General features: G+C 49.3%; 1 protein-coding gene across 1 annotated transcript; it reads right to left on the bottom strand.

Annotated features, from left to right (window-relative positions):
• Positions 1-1,119: 1,119 nt before the first annotated feature.
• Positions 1,120-7,224, bottom strand: LOC137914336 (major histocompatibility complex class I-related gene protein-like). The gene is made up of 7 exons (XM_068757941.1): positions 7,095-7,224; positions 5,509-5,775; positions 4,886-5,164; positions 3,620-3,922; positions 2,288-2,401; positions 2,006-2,147; positions 1,120-1,745 (listed from the first exon to the last, which is right to left on the bottom strand). The coding sequence occupies exons 1-6, from the start codon at positions 7,177-7,179 to the stop codon at positions 2,011-2,013; spliced, it is 1,185 nt and encodes a 394-aa protein (XP_068614042.1). The 5' UTR covers positions 7,180-7,224; the 3' UTR covers positions 1,120-1,745; positions 2,006-2,010.
• Between the last annotated feature and the right edge of the window lie 1,854 nt (positions 7,225-9,078).

The raw sequence follows: 9,078 nt of genomic DNA on the forward strand, positions 1-9,078 counted from the left end.
CGTGTGTGTGTGTGTGTGTGTGTGTGTGTGTGCGTGTGTGTGCGTGTGCGTGTGCGTGTGCGTGTGCGTGTGCGTGTGTGTGTGTGTGTGTGTGTGTCTGCTGGGAAAGTTAAAGAGAATTTAGAGGAGTTAGTCATTACAAACGCTCCTCGGTTTATCACGGAGACAACCTGAGAGGAAGGTAAGATAAACGATTGTGAGACTCCAGCCGGTTAGACGATGGTCGATTATCAACAACAACAACAACAACAACAGGCGCCCAGGCAGACGCTGCGTCACCGCCTCCACCCAAACAGGTACTTCTGATTCAACTGGTCCACCATCTCACTTCCTCAAGGATCACCTTCATCTAACTGCCATTCCTCCTCTTCATTTTGCATCTGGAGGTCCGTCATGTTCACGGAGTCTACGTGGCTAAAGAGAGAACTGGGAATATTCACGGGATTGGAGACGGATCAATGAGACTGGGAATATTCACGGGATTGGAGACGGAGCAATGAGACTGGGAATATTCATGGGATTGGAGACGGAGCAATGAGACTGGGAATATTCACGGGATTTGAGATGGATCAATGAGACTGGGAATATTCATGGCATTGGAGACGGAGCAATGAGACTGGGAATATTCACGGGATTTGAGATGGATCAATGAGACTGGGAATATTCATGGTATTGGAGACGGAGCAATGAGACTGGGAATATTCATGGGATTGGAGACGGATCAATCAGACTGGGAATATTCATGGGATTGGAGACGGAGCAATGAGACTGGGAATATTCATGGGATTGGAGACGGAGCAATGAGACTGGGAATATTCACGGGCTTGGAGACGGATCAATCGGACTGGGAATATTCACGGGATTTGAGATGGATCAATCGAACTGGGAATATTAATGGGATTGGAGACGGAGCAATGAGACTGGGAATATTCATGGGATTGGAGACGGAGCAATGAGACTGGGAATATTCATGGGATTGGAGACGGAGCAATCAGACTGGGAATATTCATGGGATTGGAGACGGAGCGATGAGACCGGGAATATTCACGGGATTGGAGACGGAGCAATGAGACTGGGAATATTCATGGGATTGGAGACGGAGCAATCAAACAAGAAACGTGGGAAATGTGGGATTTTATTGTAAAGCAGAATTTCTGTCTAAAGAAAGGAACCAGCAGGACGACTTCAGCCTTCGTCTCGTTAACAACACAGGAAGTGATTGTGATCCGTGAACAGACAGGAAGCACTGGGGGAGGGGCGGAGTCCAGGAGGAACAAAGACACGCCCGTTTACTCCGACACCTCCGGACTCGTTAGTGTCCGAGTCCCGCCGCAGGTTCCAGGAGGACTGGAAGAAAAGGAAGGATTTCTGAGGACGGACAGCAGAGACGACTCTAGAGGCCGTCAGATGTCTCTCGTCTCGGATCACATGACCCCAGGAGGACCAATAGGACAAAGGGAAAGCACAAACAACCCAGCAGCCGAAGAGTTAAAGTGTAATGATGGAGGACGTTCTAAGGACGTCGGATGAAGACAGTCTTAAAGATCCTGTTTGACGTCTCCAGAGAAGAGAGACGAGAACAATCCCCGAAATATTTAAATGACACCGTTTAGACTCTAATCAATAAGTATCGATCACTGGATCCTCGTCGCTGATGTCTTTGATCGGATCGTGTTCTGGTGAAGACCCGGTGGACTCCAGTTCAAACAGGACGATGTGGGGACACCGCTCCTTGTCCCAGAACCCTGCAGAGACAGAACCAACAGAACTGAGCAGAAACGCCACGAAGCCACACCCGAACCCGATCAGTCCACCTTAAATGTCCAGGTGGACTCATTGTCTTTGTCCAACAACCTCAGATCCCTTCAGGTGAAACAACTTCACCTTTTGTTGGGGAAAAGACACCAAAGGACAAAGACTATCTTGTCTCACAAGTCTGACAGAGAATAATCTCCCCGTGTCAGAAGGTTCTTCTACACATAGTGTCCCACACGAAGACACTCACTGCGTTCATTCTGTCCTTGTCCCAACGTTCTCCGGCTGGATGATGATCTCTGGCTGGATGTCCACCTTTGGCTGCATGTCCACCTCTGGCTGCAGTCTCTTCGTGAGCTCAGCGCTGTCCTCAGAAGGTGGACGAGGTTTACCTGGATAACAAAGACGCATCAGGTGACGTGAACGGATGCGAGTGGACTCTGAAGCTGAAACCACCTCCTGTTTGCTTCATCAGGTCAAAGTGTCCAATCAAAGCCAGGAGACAGAGACTGGTTCTGTCTGGGTCGCTCACCTGTCCTCTGTCTGTACCGCTTGAATCCAACGGCAGCCGGGAGGACGAGAAGAACCGCTGCAGCGATGACGAGGATGATGATGATGATGATGGCGTTCACGTTAGTGGGTTCCTCTGGAGAGCAGAAAACAACAAGTCAGAGAACAACGTCCATGTCCCAACAGAACCGTCCTGCAGACGGACACCACCTGGTTGGTGGTCCTGCCGTCCTGTTTAGGTGGTTTCATGTCCACCTGTCCACAGGAGGACGGTCTGTGCTGCTTTCTGTCCTGATGTTGGTTCCAGTCTCAGGGAGACTCGTCCAATGTTCTAATGTTCTAGTGTGTTCTAATGTTCTGACAGAGGTTTGACTTTAAAACTAGAAACTTCTGAAAAATGAATTGGATCCAAAATACTTTTTCTCCAACTCCAGACTGAAACCTCCGAAGCGCTGGAACGCTGCGTCCCTCTGCTGAGGCTGGACAGTCCCACAGCTCTGTGGACCTGTCCTCATGGAGAAACACAAGGTTCTGATAACATCCTGGTCCACATCAGGAATATGGGGAACGTTTTACATCCCAGCTTCTGGAGAAACGAAGGAACGTGGTGAAGAACGCTGATTTCATAAAGGAGCGTTAGAATCAACGTGTCTTCCCACGGTACTGAAGGACTTCATGTTGGACCCGTGTCCCACCCTCCTAGCTTCACGTCAACATTCACTGGGTTCTGGATCATCCTGCTAACAAGCAGATCCAGGTCCAACAGAACCTCCTCCGCAGTTCTGGATCGTCCTGCTAACAGATCCAGGTCCAATCAGAACCTAATCCGTGGTTCTGGATCATCCTGCTAACAAGCAGATCCAGGTCCAATCAGAACCTAATCCGTGGTTCTGGATCATCCTGCTAACAGATCCAGGTCCAATCAGAACCTCCTCCGCAGTTCTGGATCGTCCTGCTAACAGATCCAGGTCCAATCAGAACCTCATCCGTGGTTCTGGATCGTCCTGCTAACAGATCCAGGTCCAATCAGAACCTCCTCCGCTGAGGACATGAACTGACTTTACTGACATCGTCCTGCATGAATGAAAGCCCAGTGGACATCGGACCGCCACCACCAACAGAACTATCACTGATTCAAAGGCTTCCGTCTTCTGTGCAGGTACCGGGTTAGGGTTCTGGTACCGTTGTCTGGGTCCCGGGTGGTTTATTGATTATCTGAACTCTAAAGTTACACAGAAAACAGCAAACAACAATGAAAGAAACAAAACTTCTGTCCAACTCTTCAAACCCATGATCTGGACCATCAGAGAGACAGAAATGTGTCCCCACCTTCACCCCCTGATCCCAGTCTCACCCCAGTTGGTCCAGATCTTTCCTTTGTCCAGTCTGGTGACCAAGTCGTCCTTCACACCGAAGAGCTGGAACACACAGTCGTACCTCCTCCAGTCTTCAGCCGCCGCCGATGAAAGGTCCAGGTCCACACTCATCTGGAAGGTTCCGTCATGGTTGGGGAGGATCTCTCCGTGCTCCACCTCCTCATGAAGCTCCTCCCCATCCTTCCTCCAGAAGAGAGCGGCTCTGTCTGGGTAGAAACCTGTAGCGAAGCAGCTGACGGGAGAGGAAGGAGTCTTCTGGAGGAGAAACACTGAGGGGAGCTCTGGAGGAGGAGACAAAGACACGTTAGAGAGAGGAGCTCTGGAGGAGGAGACAAAGACACGTTAGAGAGAGGAGCTCTGGAGGAGGAGACAAAGACACGTTAGAGAGGGGAGCTCTGGAGGAGGAGACAAAGACACGTTAGAGAGGGGAGCTCTGGAGGAGGAGACAAAGACACGTTAGAGAGGGGAGCTCTGGAGGAGGAGACAAAGACACGTTAGAGAGGGGAGCTCTGGAGGAGGAGACAAAGACACGTTAGAGAGGGGAGCTCTGGAGGAGGAGACAGACACGTTAGAGAGGAGAGCTCTGGAGGAGGAGACAAAGACACGATAGAGAGGGGAGCTCTGGAGGAGGAGACAAAGACACGTTAGAGAGGGGAGCTCTGGAGGAGGAGACAAAGACACGTTAGAGAGGGGAGATCTGGAGGAGGAGACAAAGACACGTTAGAGAGGAGAGATCTGGAGGAGGAGACAAAGACACGTTAGAGAGGGGAGCTCTGGAGGAGGAGACAAAGACACGTTAGAGAGGAGAGATCTGGAGGAGGAGACAAAGACACGTTAGAGAGGGGAGCTCTGGAGGAGGAGACAGACACGTTAGAGAGGGGAGCTCTGGAGGAGGAGGCAAAGACACGTTAGAGAGGGGAGCTCTGGAGGAGGAGACAAAGACACGTTAGAGAGGGGAGCTCTGGAGGAGGAGACAGACACGTTAGAGAATCGAGATCTGGAGGAGGAGACAAAGACACGTCATCAGGAGTCACTGTTGTCGCCAGAGACACTGAAACGACGCAAATAAACCTCAGAGGAGAGGAGGCGACAAAAGAAGGGAGGAGCAGAGGAGAAGAAGACTGAAGGAGAGAGAAGGAGGACAGAGAGGTAAAGGACAGAGTGTGTCTCTGTGTGTGGGTCAGAAACAGCAGAGGAACATGAAGGTTGTTGGTTTGAAACTCCACCAGGTGATGTGCTTCTACCTGTTCTCAGCAGAGAGCTCCTCCCATACTCCAGATACTTCCTCCCCCACTCAGGACACACCTGGGTGAGGTAATGCTTGTTGTATTCCATCAGAGCTCTGTCATGATCCCATCTGTGTTTGGTGATGACAGCCTGAGGACTGGGAGCGATCCATGTCTCCGTCTTCAGGTCCAGGACGATGAAGTCTTCTCCATTATAACCATACTGCTTAAAACCAGTGACCTCTCCAGTCTCATCGTCCCACTCACAGCCGTACATCCGCTGGAAAATGTGGACACCTGAGAGAGAGACAGACTCCAGTCATCGACCTGGTCCTCACTGGACCCAGCAGAACCAGCAGAACCAGCAGAACCAGTCTGTGTCCCGGAGCTTTAGAGACCCAGCAGTGATGCAAAAGCGTTCCTGCAGAGGTGTGTGTGTGTGTGTGTGTGTGTGTGCGTGTGTGTGTGTGTGTGTGTGGGTACGTGTGTGTGTGTGTGTGCGTGTGTGTGTGGGTGTGCGTGTGCGTGTGCGTGTGTGTGTGGGTGTGTGTGTGTGTGTGTGTGTGTGTGCGTGTGTGTGTGTGTGTGTGTGTGTTTACTTCCTACAGCATGAACACAACATTTAATAAACACAAACAAACCTTCTGATTGGTTGAAGCGCTTCTTTAAAGTTTCCATGTTGAATTTGTACACTTCTTGTTTCCCCACATTGTTCCTCGTCTGTTCGGTCCAGTACTCTGGATGCTCTGCTGTGACTTTGTCCATCCAGTCCTGTTTGGGTTCTGCTCTCTTGGTCTTACTGTCATAGTGAACCATCTGGACGTCATCCATCAAACCAACGGACACAAACTCCGGGAAGTTTGAGACTCCAGAAGACGCCGTGTCGAAATACTTCAAAGAGTGAGTCTCTGAAAGAAAAACCAGAATCACGATCTGAAGGTTGAACCTGTTTCCACCTGATGACATCACTTCCTGCTCTCCACTCACACCTGAACCTGTGACCGATGACAACTTCTGGTTCTGATCACAGGTTTGAACTCTGAGGCTCCTGCAGCTGAAACCCAGCAGAACTTCTTCTTCTATGGTTTCACAAAGTCGCGCTGGTCATTTTCCACCATCAGCTGATAACTGGCATCATTTTCAAGGCCAGATGTCGGAGAGTTTGTGAATTAAAACGGTTTGACCCTAAAGATTTGGGTTTCAGCACCACAACAAATAAAGGCGTGACCCGGTCCCGAAACACCGTCAGGTCCTGATGGGCAGAACCTGCAGAACCCAAAACCTGTTTCATTCACAACAGATTTTGTGATGAATATTTCTCATTAATATTGATATATTTAATATTTGAAGGACACGGTTCTATATAAGAAAGAACGCCAGTCTAACACCAGTTATAACACCAGTCAGCAGTTATTACAGCAGTTATAATACCAGTTATAACACCAGTTATAACACCAGTTATAACAACAGTTATAACAGCAGTTATTACACCAGTTATAATAGCAGTTATAATATCCGTTGGATTCAGAGCGGATTCTGATCCTCTGACGTTCCAACATTCCCTCCATCATCAGCTGACGTCTCTTCCTTCTCGTCCTGGTTCTAACAGTTGGTTCTGTTCAGGTATCAACAGGAAGGTTCTCTGATTTGTTCTCTTTGAGTTCTGACACTTCCATTGTTGTTCTCCTCAGAACCTCCGCCGTCGTCTGAAGACGTGGACGTCCTGTTTCTGTGTCACGTCCAGAATGCTGAACAAATCCGTCCCCTGCTCATAGTTCGGTGTGGAAACCGTGCGGTCCAGTCCATGCTGGGTTCTGAGGCTGACACGGGTCAGAACCCATCCAAACGGATCAGGACATTTGTCAGCTGGAGAATAAAGCTGTCCACTCTCTGGTGGACAAACTCTATCATGAAGACGCAGCTTGGAAACCATCTCTAAACCGGTTTGTTGTTGGACCTCAGCAGAACCACCGACCGACACCAGCACACCTCCGTCATCAGGTCTGATGTCCGTCTGAGCCGGAGGTTCTGAACCCATCAAATTAAAGAGGACAAAGAAGGAAGAACTACCTCTGTCCTCCTGTCCCAGTTTGACCTGAAGTAAATGGACTTTACAGGAAGAACTTTAAGATGACGGGTCGGTACCGTTTGGACATTTCTAGACTCCTAACATATCAGGAAGTCCAACGACAGAACCGTCAACCCAGACAGCAGGATAGAAACTCACCTCCCACCGCCCCAGGTACACCTGTACCCAGAACCAGAACCAGAACCAGAACCAGAACCGAGGTCTTCATCGTGAACTGTCCCATCTGCAGCTCAAACAACAGAACAGCCACAAGATTCTTTAAAGCTTCCAGTCCGACCATCAAGGGTGAAGTGAGGACAAAACCCGAGAGGAGCGGACTTCCCCGTCCATCTGAGCCAATCAGAATTTAGTCTGAGCCAATCAGGATTTAGTCTGAGCGATGACGTCACTTGTTACTTGGCAGAACTGTCACAGGTTGTGAATCAAAAGCGAAAGTAGAATGGATCTTATTTTAAGCTGCGTCAGAGTCTTTGTTTGAGCGTCTCAGCAGGTTCTGAGTTCTGGACGCTGAAAACTTCTGGACCGACAGAAACGTGAGCCGCTGTTGATGTTTGATCCGGATGCTGCTCCGCTTTCTGCTCCACTTTCACTGCGCTCATGTTCCTGGTAGAGTCAATGCGGAATAATAAAAGTCCCACCTTGAGTTCTTCAGCTGAGACAACAGAACCCATGATCCGAACAAGGTCCATCTTTACCTGACAGGTTCTGCTGTTGGTGACGTCGAGGCTCGACCTGCTGGTCGTTACCTGAGCTCATCATTTAGCTTCAGTAAGGAAGTAAATGTTATTTATATATTATATATTATTCATGGATCACCTTCACAGACAACAAGCCACAAAGTGCTTCACAAGGAGAAGACAGCCTCCACGTGGCCTCCGCATGTCGCTGTTAGATTTCTCCTTTTTCCCCGGTTCTTTTATTATATCTCGTGTTGGAGGTGTTTATTCAATAATGAGTCAGGATTATAAAACGAATCAAGTTTACAGAATGTTTTCAGTAAGTACAAAGCTGGTAAGGAAACACAGCGCTGGACTCTCCTACAGACGCGGGGGGGGGGGGGGGGGGGGGGGGGGGACTCTGTAGAAGAGTCCCGAATGTTCTACGGCAGTGATCTTTATAGTGGGCGTCAAAACACCCTCCTCCCAGGGGGTGCTTACACCCTCCTCCTGGGATGGGCCGTTAGGGTCCTCCATGTATCAGTTAACAATGTGATGCTTTATATGTGATTAATCTATGTGTGTGATTATTACCACAAAGTATGTAGAGATAAAGAAACTAAGAGTGTTTGTGCAACCTGTGTATTGTGAGCGTGCTGCAGAACTCAAATATCTAACAGTCCCCCTGCTGAGGTGGCCCGAATGGGTCACCTCACTAACCTATATGTGACCTATATGTTCACTCCCTGACAAGATCCGTGGCGCCCACCCCCCCAAGGGCATTAGCTTGGACCCCGAACCCGGCCAGCAGAGAGTGTGTGCAGACAAAATGGAAATCACTAACAGTAATTTGTTTACAGCGTAAACGCGGGAGCTAACCCCCCCTACGGGCCCCAAAGGGGACCCCGCAAAGCTTGCATAGCAAGGAGCTGTGGTAACTAATACAGATTACCAACCCTAATACCCCCACAGCCCCTCACATCAGCAATGAGCACAACATTATTAACATCCCCCCACTAACCTGCAAGCAAACATCGTCATCATGTACTAGCATTAACACCAAAGCGTGAAACGTAGACCCAGACCCCGATCACAGTCGGTCCTCTTCTCCCGGATCTCCAGGCACGATGAAGTCCAGCCTGTAGATCATGCACTAGAATGATCGCATGTTCATTGTGATGTATGTCCTACATCAGTTGCCGTAGGTTCGTGCTGCGCATGCTCGGGTTCTAGTTTATGGTCTTGTTGTTGTAAAAGCCACGCACGGGAGTAAGAGGCAATAAAGACGTGTTACCGAAAATAAGTATCTGTTCTCATTGCACGAACATTTTACATGGTGTCAGAAGACGTTTCGGACCTGCCGACCGTGAGTTGTTGTTTTTTATGTGAAGGAAAGAAAACAGAAGAAGACAGTTAATCGTCTTAACTGTGCTTGTTAAGTATGGCGGAGGGATTCCGAAGACCCG

This window comes from Brachionichthys hirsutus, unplaced genomic scaffold (assembly GCF_040956055.1).
Source record: "Brachionichthys hirsutus isolate HB-005 unplaced genomic scaffold, CSIRO-AGI_Bhir_v1 contig_971, whole genome shotgun sequence".
Lineage (NCBI taxonomy): Eukaryota > Metazoa > Chordata > Actinopteri > Lophiiformes > Brachionichthyidae > Brachionichthys > Brachionichthys hirsutus.